The 18,292-nt window shown below is 41.3% G+C and overlaps 5 protein-coding genes across 6 annotated transcripts in view; all 5 read left to right on the top strand.

The window, feature by feature from the left end:
• LOC307140227 (protocadherin alpha-C2-like) overlaps window positions 1-18,292 on the top strand; it is a gene marked incomplete at its 5' end in the record, with an annotated part of 201,324 nt that overhangs the window by 27,231 nt on the left and 155,801 nt on the right. The gene's annotated exons all lie outside the window — the stretch shown is intronic.
• LOC307140236 (protocadherin alpha-8-like) lies at window positions 67-2,448 on the top strand (the record flags this gene model as incomplete). Its single annotated transcript, XM_079839578.1, has 1 exon — window positions 67-2,448. One exon carries the CDS (start codon window positions 67-69, stop codon window positions 2,446-2,448), a length of 2,382 nt encoding a protein of 793 aa, XP_079695704.1.
• Window positions 3,199-5,580, top strand: LOC307139496 (protocadherin alpha-3-like; the record flags this gene model as incomplete). Its single annotated transcript, XM_079838495.1, has 1 exon — window positions 3,199-5,580. One exon carries the CDS (start codon window positions 3,199-3,201, stop codon window positions 5,578-5,580), a length of 2,382 nt encoding a protein of 793 aa, XP_079694621.1.
• LOC307139494 (protocadherin-16-like) overlaps window positions 6,213-18,292 on the top strand; it is a gene marked incomplete at both ends in the record, with an annotated part of 82,044 nt that continues 69,964 nt past the window's right edge. The window contains 3 exons of the mRNA XM_079838493.1: window positions 6,213-6,520; window positions 9,298-11,380; window positions 14,274-14,438. Coding sequence (XP_079694619.1) covers window positions 6,213-6,520; window positions 9,298-11,380; window positions 14,274-14,438 — 2,556 coding nt within the window. The remainder of the gene's footprint in view (window positions 6,521-9,297; window positions 11,381-14,273; window positions 14,439-18,292) is intronic.
• On the top strand, window positions 15,009-17,375 carry LOC307140237 (protocadherin alpha-8-like; the record flags this gene model as incomplete). The annotated part of the gene is made up of 1 exon (XM_079839579.1): window positions 15,009-17,375. The coding sequence occupies one exon, from the start codon at window positions 15,009-15,011 to the stop codon at window positions 17,373-17,375; it is 2,367 nt and encodes a 788-aa protein (XP_079695705.1).

Raw genomic sequence — 18,292 nt, 5'->3', positions numbered from 1 at the left:
TAAGGCCTCTAATAATCGAGGATATATTCGGTTGCCTTTAGAGAAAGCATTTACAAATCGCTCGCGATGGAAGCCGGAGGACAAAGGCGCAGATGGGAGTACTGCTGGATTGCTCTGTGTATTTCTTTTCTTCTTGATTCCGGACTGCAGGTTTCAGCTCAGATAAGATATTCTATTCCAGAAGAAGTGAAAGAAGGATTCTCTGTGGGAAATATTGCTAAGGATCTGGGTCTTGAAGTAAGTAGCTTGATGGACAGGCAGTTTCGAATCGTTTCTGGATCGAAGGAGGAGCTTTTTCAGATAAATCAGGAAAATGGCGTTTTGTATGTTCGTAAGAAAATCGACAGAGAGACTTTGTGTGCTGGCAGCGGTGTCTGCATGCTGAATTTAAAAACGGTAATTGAAAATCCTCTCGAGATACATTATGTGGAGGTAGAAATAACAGATATAAACGATCACTCTCCCACTTTCCCTGAAAAGGAGCAGCGCCTCCGAGTTTCTGAAAATACTCTTCCTGGTGCTGATTATCAGTTACAAGCTGCCAGAGATCCCGATTCTGGGACTAATTCGATCCGGTCCTATAAAATAAGTCCTAACGATCATTTTGAAATACGAATTAGAGAGAATGATGAGGATAAAATGCCATTTTTAGTGCTAAAGAAGGCTGTTGACAGAGAGATTACAACGACATACAAGCTGCTTTTGACGGCAGTTGATGGAGGGAATCCACCGAGATCTGGGACTGTTAACATTAATATCACTGTTCTAGATATAAATGATAATCGCCCTGTGTTTAGTCGAGAGACATATTCTGCAACATTACAAGAGTCAGCTGCTATTGGCACTGTGGTTCTTCGAGTAAATGCAACGGATATGGATGAGGGCCCGAATGGTGATATTGAATACAGTTTTGCGACGTTAAACAGCAAAGTGCATGAGGTTTTTGAGCTCGATCAGGTCACGGGTGAAATACGTGTAAAGGGGAAAGTGGATTTTGAAGATGCAGAAGTTTATAAACTCGATATTCAGGCATCAGATAAGGGGCATCCACCAATGTCTGCAAACTGTAGAGTTATTATTAAAATTCTTGATGTGAATGACAACCGGCCAGAGATTGAGATTACGTCACTTTCAAAGAACATTCCTGAAGATTCTAAGCCTGGAACGGTCATTTCTCTCATCAGTGTGACTGATAAAGACGCCGGGATCAACGGTAAAGTGATTTGTCACTTAAACAAAAATATTCCCTTTGAGTTAAAGCCTTCCTTCAAAGATAATATGTACTCTTTAGTAACAAAAGATCGGTTAGATAGAGAAACTGATTCACAGTATGAAATTACAATTACAGCCTCTGATTTAGGACAGCCGTCTTTGACTGCATCGACCACACTAAGCGTTCAGATTTCTGATGTGAATGATAATGCTCCAGAATTTTTAATAAATCCTATAGATCTTTACTTAGTGGAAAATAATGCTGCCGGTTCATCCATAATTTCAGTGAGCGCATCTGACAGAGACAGTGCTGAAAATGCCGCAATATCATATCACATAATCAGAGGTGATGGAGCACAGAAGGATTTGTCGTCTTTCTTGAATATAAATTCTGAGACAGGTGTTGTTTATTCGCTGAAGAGCTTTGATTTTGAAACATTGAAAACGTCTCAGTTCCACGTGCTTGCTAAAGACTCTGGAAGTCCGTCTCTGAGCAGTAACGTGACAGTGAACGTGTTTATTCTGGATCAGAACGACAACGTTCCAGTGATCTTATATCCAGTCAGCGCTAACGGTTCTGCTGAGGGTGTGGAAGAGATTCCCCGGAATGTGAACGCAGGGCATTTGGTGACTAAAGTCCGAGCCTATGACGCAGATATAGGATACAACGGCTGGTTATTGTTTTCACTGCAGGAAGTTAGTGAGCACAGTCTCTTTGCTTTGGACCGCTATACAGGACAGATAAGGACCCTTCGCTCATTCACAGAAACAGACGAGGCCCAGCATAAACTGCTCATACTGGTCAAAGACAATGGGAACGTTTCACTCTCAGCAACAGCGACTGTGATTGTCAAAGTTGTGGAGCCCAAAGAGGCTTTTGCAGCTTCTGATGTTACAAACGCAGTAAAAGACGAGGAGGAGAACGACGTGACATTTTATCTGATCATCACTTTGGGCTCGGTTTCAGTGCTTTTTGTCATCAGCATCATCGTGTTGATTGTAATGCAGTGCTCCAAATCTACAGACTATTCGTCCAAGTATTTACAGGACGCAAATTACGACGGGACTCTGTGTCACAGCATCCAGTACAGATCTGGAGACAAACGGTACATGTTAGTTGGACCCAGAATGAGTATCGGCTCTACTATAGCGCCAGGCAGTAATAGGAATACTCTAGTGATACCAGATCGCAGGAGGAGAGATTCTGGAGAGGTAAGAATAACCGATTCATTATAATTACGGTCACCGTATTGCTTTGATATTTTTTATTATTCGTTATAAATGTAATTTCTGCAAAATGCTATGCTTTTACAGAGTTGTGATTTCATAAGAAAAAAAAAACTTGTTCAGTAGTTTGTTTGAGTTCTTTGTCTGCTCGTATTGTCAGTGACTGCTCAGGGAGCTCAGGGAGCTGTTCGCTGCGTTGGTGCTGAAATTAATTGCAGTTCATTGAGAATGTATCAAAGGCGTAATTTATGTGACACTTAAAATCGTTTAAGCTACTTGTTTCATATGTCATGAAAACATTTCAAAAAGCATCACTGATAGTCGTCAAAAATTACTAAAAGGTTGTAAACTTAAAACGACGACTTGTTGATTTAAATCTATACTTCTCGTTTCAGGATTATTTAAGACTGACAGTGATTATATCAAGTATTTTAATGTTTTCAAGTATTTTAATGTTTTCAAGTATTTTAAACCACTTGGTGTCGGTGTTGTACTAGCATTTGTGCAGGACCTTGAGTCCTGCCCCTGATGATGACGCGAACAGGGCTGTATTGTTTCTTTCACACACATACACACACACACACACACACTGAGAAGGTTCGGGATGCATCGACATTACGCTACTGGCGGTACTTAAGAATACTCGTTTCATATTTTGTAATTTGCTCATGATGTGCTTGCCATAAACCTTCTACTAAGGCCTCTAATAATCGAGGATATACAGTTGCCTTTAGAGAAAACATTTACAAATTGCTCGCGATGGAAGCCGGAGGACAAAGGCGCAGATGGGAGTACTGCTGGATTGCTCTGTGTATTTCTTTTCTTCTTGACTCCGGACTGCAGGTTTCAGCTCAGATAAGATATTCTATTCCAGAAGAAGTGAAAGAAGGATTCGCTGTGGGAAATATTGCTAAGGATCTGGGTCTTGAAGTAAGTAGCTTGATGGACAGGCAGTTTCGAATCGTTTCTGGATCGAAGGAGGAGATTTTTCAGATAAATCAGGAAAATGGCGTTTTGTATGTTCATAAGAAAAACGACAGAGAGACTTTGTGTGCTGGCAGCGGTGTCTGCATGCTGAATTTAAAAACGGTCATTGAAAATCCTCTCGAGATACATTATGTGGAGGTAGAAATAACAGATATAAACGATCACTCTCCCACTTTCCCTGAAAAGGAGCAGCGTCTAAAAATTTATGAAAATACTCTTCCTGGTGCTGATTATCAGTTACAAGCTGCCAGAGATCCCGATTCTGGGACTAATTCGATCCGGTCCTATAAATTAAGTCCTAATGATAATTTTGAAATAAGAGTGAGAGAAAATGATGAGGATAAAATGCCATTTTTAGTGCTGAAGAAGGCTGTTGATAGAGAGATTACAACGACATACAAGCTGCTTTTGACGGCAGTTGATGGAGGGAATCCTCCGAGATCTGGGACTGTTAACATTAATATCACTGTTCTAGATATAAATGATAATCGCCCTGTGTTTAGTCGAGAGACATATTCTGTGACATTACAGGAAAATTGTATTACTGGCACTGTGGTTCTTCGAGTAAATGCAACTGATATGGACGAGGGCCCGAATGGTGATATTGAATATAGTTTTGCGACGTTAAACAGCAAAGTGCATGAGGTTTTTGAGCTCGATCAGGTCACGGGTGAAATACGTGTAAAGAAGGAGGTGGATTTTGAAGATGCAGAAGTTTATAAACTCGATATTCAGGCATCAGATAAGGGGCATCCACCGATGTCTGCCAAATCTAGAATCGTTATTAAGATTATTGATGTGAATGACAACCGGCCAGATATTGAGATTACGTCACTTTCAAAGAACATCCCTGAAGATTCTAAGCCTGGAACGGTCATTTCTCTCATCAGTGTGACTGATAAAGACGCCGGGATCAACGGTAAAGTGATTTGTCACTTAAACAAAAATATTCCCTTTGAGTTAAAGCCGTCCTTCAAAGATAATATGTACTCTTTAGTAACAAAAGATCGGTTAGATAGAGAATCTGATTCACAGTATGACATTACAATTACAGCCTCTGATTTAGGACAGCCGTCTTTGACTGCATCGACCACACTAAGCGTTCAGATTTCTGATGTGAATGATAATGCTCCAGAATTTTTAATAAACCCTATAGATCTTTACTTAGTGGAAAATAATGCTGCCGGTTCATCCATAATTTCAGTGAGCGCATCTGACAGAGACAGTGCTGAAAATGCCGTGATATCATATCACATAATCAGAGGTGATGGAGCACAGAAGGATTTGTCGTCTTTCTTGAATATAAATTCTGAGACAGGTGTTGTATATTCGCTGAAGAGCTTTGATTTTGAAACGATGAAAACTGGACATTTCCATGTGCTCGCTAAAGACTCGGGAAGTCCGTCTCTGAGCAGTAACGTGACAGTGAACGTGTTTTTTCTGGATCAGAACGACAACGTTCCAGTGATCTTATATCCAGTCAGCGCGAACGGTTCTGCTGAGGGTGTGGAAGAGATTCCCCGGAATGTGAACGCAGGGCATTTGGTGACTAAAGTCCGAGCCTATGACGCAGATATAGGATACAACGGCTGGTTATTGTTTTCACTGCAGGAAGTTAGTGAGCACAGTCTCTTTGCTTTGGACCGCTATACAGGGCAGATAAGGACCCTTCGCTCATTCACAGAAACAGACGAGGCCCAGCATAAACTGCTCATACTGGTCAAAGACAATGGGAACGTTTCACTCTCAGCAACAGCGACTGTGATTGTCAAAGTCGTGGAGCCCAAAGAGGCTTTTGCAGTTTCTGATGTTAAAAACGCAGTAAAAGACGAGGAGGAGAACGACGTGACATTTTATCTGATCATCACTTTGGGCTCGGTTTCAGTGCTTTTTGTCATCAGCATCATCGTGTTGATTGTAATGCAGTGCTCCAAATCTACAGACTATTCGTCCAAGTATTTACAGGACGCAAATTACGACGGGACTCTGTGTCACAGCATCCAGTACAGATCTGGAGACAAACGGTACATGTTAGTTGGACCCAGAATGAGTATCGGCTCTACTATAGCACCAGGCAGTAATAGGAATACTCTAGTGATACCAGATCGCAGGAGGAGAGATTCTGGAGAGGTAAGAGCCCTTTCACTTATATAAAGAAAGTTTACTTTAGTCTATTACTAGTGTTGATGTGTTTTGCCGTTTTCGCTTCATATTATTCAATTTTCCAGTGGAGTTAATTAAGACTGGTTAATTTATTTGTTGTTAAATAAAAAAAAATCCAGTCCAAATCTATAAAGCGCGCGTGTGGGTCTGTCCGTGGTGCTGAACTCTCTCATCCTCTTTTACGGTATATTTAAACGTTTGATATTTAATATTTATTTCTCATATGTAACTTTGCTTAAGTAGACTTTGCAGTCTTTTATATAGATGTAAGCCATTTGTTGTGGTTTCAAAGTATTTTGAAATTAAGCTGTTTTTGACATTAGTAAGTGAATCTCAAAATGTATCATGCACTATATCAGTTTTCACCAGACGGTGTCAGTGTAATATAGGGTGAAAGAGGTTTCGTCCTTCCCATCGGTACACCATGCGCAGGTCTGTTTTCTTCTGGGCAGAGGGTGGACACGAAACGGCTACCACGACGGTCTTCCGTCACAAAATAACCACACAATCTTCGTGTTTGTGTTATTTATAAGAAATATTACAAGAAATGGACGTTTACGCTCGTACTCTGAAGTGATAGTTGATATTCTGCAAGCAAGACTACTTTAGTGAAATCGTTTAACATGGGATCTGGAGGACAAAGGAGCAGATTGGAGTACTGGTGGATTGCTCTGTGTTTTTCTTTACTGCTGTGTTTCAAGCAGCAGATTTCAGCTCAAGTAAGATATTCCATTTCAGAGGAGGTAAAAGTGGGATCTCTTGTGGGAAATATTGCTAAGGATTTGGGTCTCGAGATCAACGCTTTAGAGGACAGACGGTTTCGTATTGTTTCTGGGTCTGAGGAAACGCTTTTCCAGGTAAATCAGAACAATGGCATTTTGTATGTGAATAAACGGATCGACAGAGAAGAGCTGTGTGACGGAAACACTGCGTGCACTGTGAACATTAAAACAGTTGTGGAAGATCCTTTAGAGGTCCATTATGTAGCAGTTGAGATCACGGACGTGAATGATCATTCGCCTAGTTTTCCAGAGAAAACGCAGAGAGTCGAAATCGCAGAGAGCACCCAGCCAGGAGCGCGCTTCCAGTTACAAGCTGCGCGTGATCCAGATATTAGTGTAAATTCGGTGCGGTCATACAAACTGAGCCAAAACGAACATTTTGACTTAGAAATACGGGACAGGGGCGACGAAAAAAATCCATTCCTGCTTTTACGCAGACCTCTGGATAGAGAAAACCAGGCTGAACATAGTTTAATATTAACAGCTATTGACGGTGGAAGTCCGCCCAAATCAGGAGTATTAAATATCACTGTCACGGTTCTCGATATCAACGACAATCGCCCTGTATTTAGCCAAGAGGTTTACACTGTTAACTTACAAGAAAATGTGCCAGCTGATACCGTTGTGATGAAAGTTAATGCCACTGATATTGATGAGGGGTTGAATGGTGAAGTGCGATACAGCCTAGGTGGAAATCTAAACAGTAAAGTGAATAACATGTTTGTGTTGGACAGTGTCTCGGGGGAAATTCGAGTTAAGGATAATATTGATTTTGAAAACGTTGAGGTGTACAGACTAGATGTATTTGCGTCTGATAAGGGGACACCGCCAATGACAGTAGACTGTAGAGTTATAGTCAAAATATTAGATGTGAACGATAACACCCCTGAAATAGAGATTACGTCACTCTCTAATATTATCCCTGAAAATTCAAAACCTGGCACTGTCATTTCGCTCATTAGTGTGTCAGATAAAGACTCAGGTGCAAACGGAAAAGTCGTATGCACTCTGTCTTCTAATGTGCCATTTGAACTGAAACCGTCTGTTCAGCACAATATGTATTCCTTAGTATCCAAAACGTTTTTAGACAGAGAAGCGATGTCTCATTATGAGATTACAATAATTGCGACAGACTTGGGTCAACCCCCTCTGACCTCATTTAAAACATTAACCGTACAGGTGTCTGATGTGAATGACAACAGTCCGGAATTTATTCAAAATCCCCTCGAACTATATTTAATGGAAAACAACGTTCCAGGTGCCTCTGTCTTCTCAGTAACCGCGTTTGACAAAGACACAAATGATAATGCTTTAATTTCATACCATCTAATAAGAGGTGACGGGACGCAGAATGACATCGCTTCATTCCTCAACATTAATTCAGAAACAGGCGTAATTCATGCCTTAAAAAGTTTTGACTTTGAAACTGTTAAAACGTTCCAGTTTCAAGTTATTGCTACAGACTCTGGAAGTCCGTCTCTGAGCAGTAACGTGACAGTGAACGTGTTCATTCTGGATCAGAACGACAACGTTCCAGTGATCTTATATCCGGTCAGCGCTAACGGTTCTGCTGAGGGTGTGGAAGAGATTCCCCGGAATGTGAACGCAGGGCATTTGGTGACTAAAGTCCGAGCCTATGATGCAGATATAGGATACAACGGCTGGTTATTGTTTTCACTGCAGGAAGTTAGTGAGCACAGTCTCTTTGCTTTGGACCGCTATACAGGACAGATAAGGACCCTTCGCTCATTCACAGAAACAGACGAGGCCCAGCATAAACTGCTCATACTGGTCAAAGACAATGGGAACGTTTCACTCTCAGCAACAGCGACTGTGATTGTCAAAGTTGTGGAGCCCAAAGAGGCTTTTGCAGCTTCTGATGTTAAAAACGCAGTAAAAGACGAGGAGGAGAACGACGTGACATTTTATCTGATCATCACTTTGGGCTCGGTTTCAGTGCTTTTTGTCATCAGCATCATCGTGTTGATTGTAATGCAGTGCTCCAAATCTACAGACTATTCGTCCAAGTATTTACAGGACGCAAATTACGACGGGACTCTGTGTCACAGCATCCAGTACAGATCTGGAGACAAACGGTACATGTTAGTTGGACCCAGAATGAGTATCGGCTCTACTTTAGCACCAGGCAGTAATAGGAATACTCTAGTGATACCAGATCGCAGGAGGAGAGATTCTGGAGAGGTAAGATATCATCAGTTTGTTCTGTAACTGTATTTAAACATTAAATATGCCTACTTCAAATATTGTATTCTGATAATGCAATGAGAAAACGGTCTTTTCGCAATTAAGTCAATGCAAATTGTGTCATAAAAATAACTAGATAACATGTTTTTACTCTGATAGTGCTCTGAATATTTATTTGAGAATGTGCTATGCACTTGAGTCCGCCCGGTGTCAGTGCTGCACTAATGTTGAGTGGAAAACCGTTCTGCTTGTGATGACGTGAAGGGCATTGTTCCTCATTTGGAGAGGCTTGTGCGCGCGAGCGGTTCAGACCGAAGGTGCGCGGACATAATTGCGCTCGCGTTAAAGTGCAGGGCCATATTTTGGGTTAGATTTCCAGTTCTGACACATGAAATGCACGTCTTTAAATGTACTGTTTAGCTGCTGGACAAATCATTCCGATCTTCGCGATGGGAGACGGAAGACAACGGCGCAAACGGGAGTGCTGGTGGATTTTCTTTTTTCTGTTTTGCTTCGAACAGCAGGTTTCAGCTCAGATAAAATACTCTGTTCCAGAGGAGGTCAAAGAGGGATCCGTTGTAGGAAATGTTGCTAAGGATTTGGGTATTGATGTCAGTACTTTGGTGGACAGGCGCTTTCGTATCGTTTCTGGATCCAAGGATGCTCCTTTTCAGGTAAATCTGAACAATGGCATGCTGTATGTTCAACATAGAATCGACAGAGAAGAGCTTTGTGTCGACAATGAAGTCTGCCAAGTAAATCTCAAAATTGCTATCGAAAATCCTCTCGAAATTCATTATGTGGGCATTGAGGTTACGGACATCAACGATCATGCACCTGTTTTCCCAGAGAAAGAACAGCATTTGAAGATCGCAGAGAATACTTTACCTGGTGCTGATTTTCAATTGCTCGCAGCTCGCGACCCAGATTCCGGAGGAAATGCTCTGCGTACATACAAACTGAGTCATAACGAACATTTTGAATTGGAGATTAGAGATGGCGGCGAGGATAACAAGATTCCTATTCTTAAACTGCAGAGACCCCTTGATAGGGAGCGTCATAGTAAGCATCACTTAGTGCTAACCGCTCTCGACGGTGGAAATCCAGCGAGGTCAGGCGTTATGAACATTACCATAATAGTGCTCGATATTAATGATAACAGACCGGTGTGCAGTAAAGATGTGTACTCTGTGACAATTACTGAAAATCTTCCTTTAGGGAGTCTGATATTACAAGTGAATGCCACAGATGCGGATTTGGGATTAAACGGTGACATACAATATTCTTTTGTGAGCAACTTAAAGAAAAAGGTGTATGACACATTTGAAATAGACAGGAATACAGGCGAACTTCGTGTTATTGGTGATGTTGATTACGAAGATACAGAAGTGTACAGAGCTGACGTCACAGCCTCAGACAGTGCAGAGTCTCCCATGACGACAAATTGTAGAGTTATCATAAAAGTTACAGACCTAAATGACAATAAACCAGAAATAGAGGTCACCTCGCTTTCTAATCTAATACCTGAGGATTCTAAACCAGGAACTGTTATTTCACTGATTAGTGTAACGGATAAAGACTCAGGTCTTAACGGGAAAATAGTCTGCAGTCTTCCTGATGGGACTCCGTTTGAGCTCAAACCTTCTTTTCAAGAAAATATGTATTCGCTTGTGACGCAAAGGGCTTTAGATCGCGAGATGATTACTCATTATGACATTTTATTAACGGTCTCTGATTTAGGGCAGCCTCCTCTGTCCTCAGTGAAGACTTTAAGCATTGAGGTTTCAGATGTGAATGATAATAAGCCAGAGTTTCCGCAAAACCCTCTCGAGATCTTCTTATTCGAAAATAATTCACCCGGCGCATCTATATTTTCCGTCAGCGCACTTGACAAAGACATAAACGATAATGCTGTTATTTCATACCATATCATTCGAGACGATAGAACAAAGGGAGATCTGGCTTCATTTCTGAATGTCAATTCTGAGACTGGAGTTATCTATGCGCTGAAAAGTTTTGATTTTGAAAAGATGAAAACTGGACAGTTTCATGTGCTCGCTACTGACTCTGGAAGTCCGTCTCTGAGCAGTAACGTGACAGTAAACGTGTTTATTCTGGATCAGAACGACAACGTTCCAGTGATCTTATATCCAGTCAGCGCTAACGGTTCTGCTGAGGGTGTGGAAGAGATTCCCCGAAATGTGAACGCAGGGCATTTGGTGACTAAAGTCAGAGCATATGACGCAGATATAGGATACAACGGCTGGTTATTGTTTTCACTGCAGGAAGTTAGTGAGCACAGTCTCTTTGCTTTGGACCGCTATACAGGACAGATAAGGACCCTTCGCTCATTCACAGAAACAGACGAGGCCCAGCATAAACTGCTCATACTGGTCAAAGACAATGGGAACGTTTCACTCTCAGCAACAGCGACTGTGATTGTCAAAGTTGTGGAGCCCAAAGAGGCTTTTGCAGCTTCTGATGTTACAAACGCAGTAAAAGACGAGGAGGAGAACGACGTGACATTTTATCTGATCATCACTTTGGGCTCGGTTTCAGTGCTTTTTGTCATCAGCATCATCGTGTTGATTGTAATGCAGTGCTCCAAATCTACAGACTATTCGTCCAAGTATTTACAGGACGCAAATTACGACGGGACTCTGTGTCACAGCATCCAGTACAGATCTGGAGACAAACGGTACATGTTAGTTGGACCCAGAATGAGTATCGGCTCTACTATAGCACCAGGCAGTAATAGGAATACTCTAGTGATACCAGATCGCAGGAGGAGAGATTCTGGAGAGGTAAGAGATTTGTGAATTATATGAAACAACTTTCTCAGGCTTACTGTTAACAAATGGTACATTTTAATTTCAGTATCTTGTTCACGACGTGAGGTATTTTATGGTCTGACTAATAAGTTAACCATTTTTTCATTGTTGCTGCATGGGGAATTTATTTATCAAGATTTAAAAGGTTAGATATTCACTGTCCATGGTGCTGAAATGTTTCACCTTTGTAGAGCAACAGTCCTTTGGTATCATAGTTTGCTCGAAAAGTACGTATCCTTTTCTTTTCTTACCACTTGGAATGTATGTATAACAGAGATGCTGCGATACAAATATTCGCGTAATTTATTAAATTATTACTTTCATAAGTTTCAATGTTATTTGTGTTGGGCTGTCATTTTGCTGTCTCCTTAAGGCATCATATATATATATAACAATTCATGTTTACCTGTTTGTACCATTTGGTGTCAGTGTTACATAAGGAAATGCAGGAGAGATTTTGCCCTGCCCATCGATGTGTGGTGCGCATGATCTGTTCGTTTACACCGAGACGAGAGCTATAGTCTATAGCACGAGAGGCTGGGTATGAGCATTTCCCTGTTTTTTTTTAAAGCGACAATATTACAAAAATACACGCTGTCATGAATGAGTATCCCACACTAGCAAAAGATCTGAAATTGTAATTATTTTACAACGGATTTTTTTAACGATGGAATCCGCAGGACAAAGACGAGAATGCGAGTGCTGGCGGATTGCTTTGTGTTTCTCTTTGCTGCTGAGATTCGGGATGCAGGTTTCAACACAAATACGATATTCTTTACCAGAGGAGGTAATTGAGGGATCTGTTGTGGGAAATATTGCAAAGGATTTGGGTCTTGATGCGAATACCTTGGTGGACAGGCGTTTCCGTATCGTCTCTGGATCGAAAGACGCTCTTTTTGAGGTAAATCAAAACAATGGCGAATTATATGTTAGTAAGAAAATTGACAGAGAGGAGCTGTGTGATGGAAATAGTGTGTGCTTGATCAATCTGAAAATCGCCGTTGAAAATCCACTTGAAATACATTATGTTGGAGTCGAAATTACAGACGTGAATGATCACAGTCCTCGTTTTCCCGAGAAAGAACAGCATTTTGAAATGGCTGAAAACACTTTTGAAGGCGCACGCTTCGAACTACAAACTGCAAGAGATCCTGACATTGGGAGCAATTCCATTCGGCTTTATAAATTAGCAAAGAATCATTTTTTTGAGCTGGAAATGAGAGACGGCGACGAAGAGGAAAAGAATCCTATTTTAGTCTTACTTAAACCTTTAGACAGAGAGAAAAATTCAGAGCATAGACTTGTGTTGACTGCAGTGGATGGAGGCATCCCCCCGAAGTCAGGTGCTTTAAATATTACTATCACTGTTCTTGATATAAACGATAACCGCCCTGTATGTAATAAAGATATATATTCAGTAACTCTTCCAGAAAACACACACATAGGGACGATAATAGCACGAGTAAACGCTACTGATTCTGATGAGGGTTTAAACGGGGAGGTTATTTACACGCTGGGGAAAACTAGTAGACGGAAAGTACATGAAACATTTAGCCTTGATAGTGTATCTGGCGAAATTCAAATTAAAGAGCCCATTGATTTTGAGGAGAACGATATACATAGGTTGACCGTCCAGGTCACGGATAAAGGACAGCCGCCGATGACCACTGACTGCAGAGTCATTATAAAGATCACAGATGAGAATGATAATAATCCCGAGATAGATGTCACGTCCCTCTCCAACATAATTTCCGAGAATTCAAAACCCGGGACTGTAATCTCTCTGATTAGCGTATCAGATAAAGACTCTGGTGTTAATGGCAAGGTTGTTTGTGGTCTTTCAGGCAATGTTCCGTTCGAATTAAAACCTTCTGTTCAGGATAATTTGTATTCTTTAGTTACTAAAGAGTATTTGGACAGGGAACGTGTCGCAGATTATAAAATCACGATCAAAGCTAGTGATCTAGGTCAGCCGGCTCTTTCCTCTTTTAAAACTGTTACTGTGCAGGTGGCTGATGTTAATGATAACAAACCAGAGTTTGTCAAAAATCCCCTCGAGCTGTATTTAGTGGAAAATAACACGCCTGGTGCATCAGTATTCTCTGTGAGCGCGTCAGACAAAGATCTAAATGAAAATGCTGCAATTTCATATCACATAGTTCGAGGGAATGGATCAGAGAGTGATATGTCTTCGTTTCTCAGTATTAACCACGAAACTGGCGTTATCCATGCACTAAAGAGCTTTGACTTTGAAACTGTTAAAAAGTTCCAGTTCAAAGTGGCTGCTACAGACTCTGGAAGTCCATCTCTGAGCAGTAACGTGACAGTGAACGTGTTTATTCTGGATCAGAACGACAACGTCCCAGTGATCTTATATCCAGTCAGTGCTAACGGTTCTGCTGAGGGTGTGGAAGAGATTCCCCGGAATGTGAACGCAGGGCATTTGGTGACTAAAGTCAGAGCCTATGACGCAGATATAGGATACAACGGCTGGTTATTGTTTTCACTGCAGGAAGTTAGTGAGCACAGTCTCTTTGCTTTGGACCGCTATACAGGACAGATAAGGACCCTTCGCTCATTCACAGAAACAGACGAGGCCCAGCATAAACTGCTCATACTGGTCAAAGACAATGGGAACGTTTCACTCTCAGCAACAGCGACTGTGATTGTCAAAGTTGTGGAGCCCAAAGAGGCTTTTGCAGCTTCTGATGTTAAAAACGCAGTAAAAGACGAGGAGGAGAACGACGTGACATTTTATCTGATCATCACTTTGGGCTCGGTTTCATTGCTTTTTGTCATCAGCATCATCGTGTTGATTGTAATGCAGTGCTCCAAATCTACAGACTATTCGTCCAAGTATTTACAGGACACAAATTACGACGGGACTCTGTGTCACAGCATCCAGTACAGATCTGGAGACAAACGGTACATGTTAGTTGGACCCAGAATGAGTATCGGCTCTACTATAGCACCAGGCAGTAATAGGAATACTCTAGTGATACCAGATCGCAGGAGGAGAGATTCTGGAGAGGTAAGCGAATTTAAAGACATACTGTATAATATGTCCAAGTCTGCTGACTGCTTTGGTTATTAAGTTATCTTGCCCATTAGATTTTAAAGGCATACGTCAGAAATGCGCTAACGTTCATTTCAGTTTTGTGTATGTTGAAATGTCTGTTGGTGGGCATTGGATGGTGTAAATATCTAAACGCGTAAATTTTCATCTCACATCTGTTTTATTCGTTTGTGTTCATTTTATGCAAATGTTATGGATTGTCTTGAGTTGACATAGCAGTCCATACTTCATTATTAATTTTTTTTATTTTTTTGCAACATGAGAGTTTAGATTTACTTCTCTTTTCGTACCATGTGGTGTCAGTGTTACATTAGGATTTGAAGTAGAGATCTGACCCTGCCTTTATGTGGTGCGCATGGCTGTTCCGTTCAGTTAAACTGTGATAGCAGCTGACGCGTGTAGCGCGTGAAGCGGGGACACATTCTAAAATCGTATGTTACTTAAGAATGTTGCATCTGGGAATACACATTTTTTACTGAACAGAACCGGGACTTGCTTTAAGCTGTTTTAAAGGAATCCTTAACGATGGGTGAACAAAGGCGCAGATGGGAATACTGGTGGATTTCGCTGTGTTTCTCTTTTCTTCTCGGCGTTGGACAGCAGGTTTCTGCTCAGATAAGATACACTATTCCAGAGGAAATGAAAGAGGGGTCTGTTGTGGGAAATATTGCTAAGGATCTTGGACTTGACGTGAGTACTTTGGTGGACAGACGGTTCCGTATAGTCTCTGGTTCTAAAGATGCGTTTTTCCTGGTAAATCAGAACAATGGCGAGTTGTACGTTCATAAAAGCGTAGACAGGGAGGCGCTTTGTGACGGAAATGGTGCGTGCGTGGTAAATCTAAAAACTGCGGTCGAAAATCCTTTAGAAATTCACTATGTTGCAGTAGAAATAACCGACATAAACGACAACCATCCTAGTTTTTCTGAACAGAATCAACATTTCGAGATTGCAGAACACACCCCTACTGGAACGAGCTTCCAGCTGCACGCAGCACGAGATCAGGATGCCGCGGCATATTCTGTTCGTTTGTATAAATTAAGCCAGGATGAGAATTTCGAGATTGACATCAGAAACAGCGACGAGGAAAAAATTCCCTTTTTAGTGCTGAGAAAACCACTCGATCGCGAACATAAGGCAGAACATATGCTGGTTTTGAAAGCACTCGATGGTGGAAACCCTCCGAAATCTGGTACCCTTAACATCACTGTTACCGTATTGGATAATAATGATAATCGCCCAGTGTTCAGTCAAGACCCATATACTGTCAATTTACAGGAAAATTCCCTAATTGGAACAACTGTAATTAAAATAAAGGCAACTGACAGCGACGAGGGCTCAAACAGTGAAATTGAGTATTCGCTTGGTAAAACTTTGAAGCGCAAAGTTTATGACATATTTCAATTGGATCGCATAACAGGCGAAATAACAGTTAAAGGAAATGTAGACTTTGAAGACACAGACGTTTACAAGCTGGATGTTCAGGCTTCGGATAAAGGTCAGCCTCCTTTGTCTGCCCAAGGTCGAGTTATTATAAAGGTACAAGATATAAACGATAATAAGCCTGAAATTGAGCTGACATCATTGTCTAATATTGTTGCTGAGGACTCCAAACCTGGCACAGTAATTGCTTTGATAAGTGTCTCAGATAAAGACTCTGGTATCAATGGTAAAGTTGTGTGTAGTCTCTCAGAGAATGTTCCTTTTGAGTTGAAACCCTCTTTCCAAGATAATATGTACTCTCTAGTGACAAAGGGGCGTTTGGATCGTGAACTTGTTCCCCATTATGACATAACAGTTACAGCAACAGATCTAGGTCAACCCCCTTTATCATCCATTAAAACATTAAGCATACAAGTAGCAGATGTGAATGACAACCGACCTGAGTTTTCTAGCAATTTCCTTGAACTTTACATATTTGAAAATAATGTTCCTGGAGCATCAATATTCTCAGTGAGAGCATCTGATAAAGACGTGAATGAAAATGCTTTGATTACGTATCAGATAAATAGAGGTGGAGGGACACAGAACGACGTAACATCATTCTTGAATATAAATTCTGAAACAGGGGTTATCCACTCGCTTAAAAGTTTTGATTTCGAAACAATTAAAACATTTCAGTTTCATGTGCTCGCTACAGACTCTGGAAGTCCGTCTCTGAGCAGTAACGTGACAGTGAACGTGTTTATTCTGGATCAGAACGACAACGTTCCAGTGATCTTATATCCAGTCAGCGCTAACGGTTCTGCTGAGGGTGTGGAAGAGATTCCCCGGAATGTGAACGCAGGGCATTTGGTGACTAAAGTCCGAGCCTATGACGCAGATATAGGATACAACGGCTGGTTATTGTTTTCACTGCAGGAAGTTAGTGAGCACAGTCTCTTTGCTTTGGACCGCTATACAGGACAGATAAGGACCCTTCGCTCATTCACAGAAACAGACGAGGCCCAGCATAAACTGCTCATACTGGTCAAAGACAATGGGAACGTTTCACTCTCAGCAACAGCGACTGTGATTGTCAAAGTTGTGGAGCCCAAAGAGGCTTTTGCAGCTTCTGATGTTAAAAACGCAGTAAAAGACGAGGAGGAGAACGACGTGACATTTTATCTGATCATCACTTTGGGCTCAGTTTCAGTGCTTTTTGTCATCAGCATCATCGTGTTGATTGTAATGCAGTGCTCCAAATCTACAGACTATTCGTCCAAGTATTTACAGGACGCAAATTACGACGGGACTCTGTGTCACAGCATCCAGTACAGATCTGGAGACAAACGGTACATGTTAGTTGGACCCAGAATGAGTATCGGCTCTACTATAGCGCCAGGCAGTAATAGGAATACTCTAGTGATACCAGATCGCAGGAGGAGAGATTCTGGAGAGGTAAGCGAATGACTCCTACATCTGTGTATTAGTTGGAAACAGTTTTAAGACACATGTTGATTGCTGTCCATGGTAATGAAGTTGCTCAGGCAGTTGTTTCAAATGGAACATTATTAGTGTCTTCCTCTTTCTCAAATTCAGATGTATTCATCATTTAGACTGAATTGTTATAGTAAACAGAATGTTTTACATTGCCAAAGCATAGCAATATTAAATATGCAAACATATAACCGTTGAAGAAAGATGCATAATAGTCTTGGACATTACTTTAATTACTGCACTTTAGATTCTGGACAAGTCAGCGAATTTTAAGAACATATCAGTTTTTTTCCCTGTATGAACTGGGGAAAGACATGGAAACTGTCTATGGTAGACTACTGTTTTTTTCTTGTTGATTGCTGTCCATGGTACTGAAGTTGCTCAGGCTGTTGTTTCAAATGGAAAACATTATTAGTATCTTCCTCTTTCTCTTTCTCAGATTCAGATTTATTTATCATTTAGACTTAATTATTATGGTAAAAAGAACGTTTTACACTGCCAAAGCATAGCAATATTAAATATGCAAACATATAACCCTCAATGGAAATTACTTTACTTTAATTACTTCTGGAAAGATCAGCGAATTCTAAGAACACATCAGTTTTTTTTCTGTATGAACTGGGGAAAGACATGGACACCAGTGATGCGCGGGTCAATGTATAAACAACCCGCACCCGACCGACGTTTTCAACTAACCCGCCCGCAACTCGGACCGCAAAAAAAGAGAAGAAAATATTGTACCCGACCCGCTTCCTGACCCGCATTTTTTAAAAGTAGTAAATGCTCATCGTAGCTCATTGGGCCATTGAGAAAATGTTTCAGGCCCTGGCGTGGTGCTCAGAGGTGCAGCAGCGAGAGCAGGAAGTTCTTGCGGCGGCCCATCATTTTCC

This window comes from Gobio gobio (assembly GCF_949357685.1).
Source record: "Gobio gobio genome assembly, chromosome: 16".
Classification (NCBI taxonomy): domain Eukaryota; kingdom Metazoa; phylum Chordata; class Actinopteri; order Cypriniformes; family Gobionidae; genus Gobio; species Gobio gobio.
This window is presented reverse-complemented; position numbering and strand designations above follow the sequence as displayed.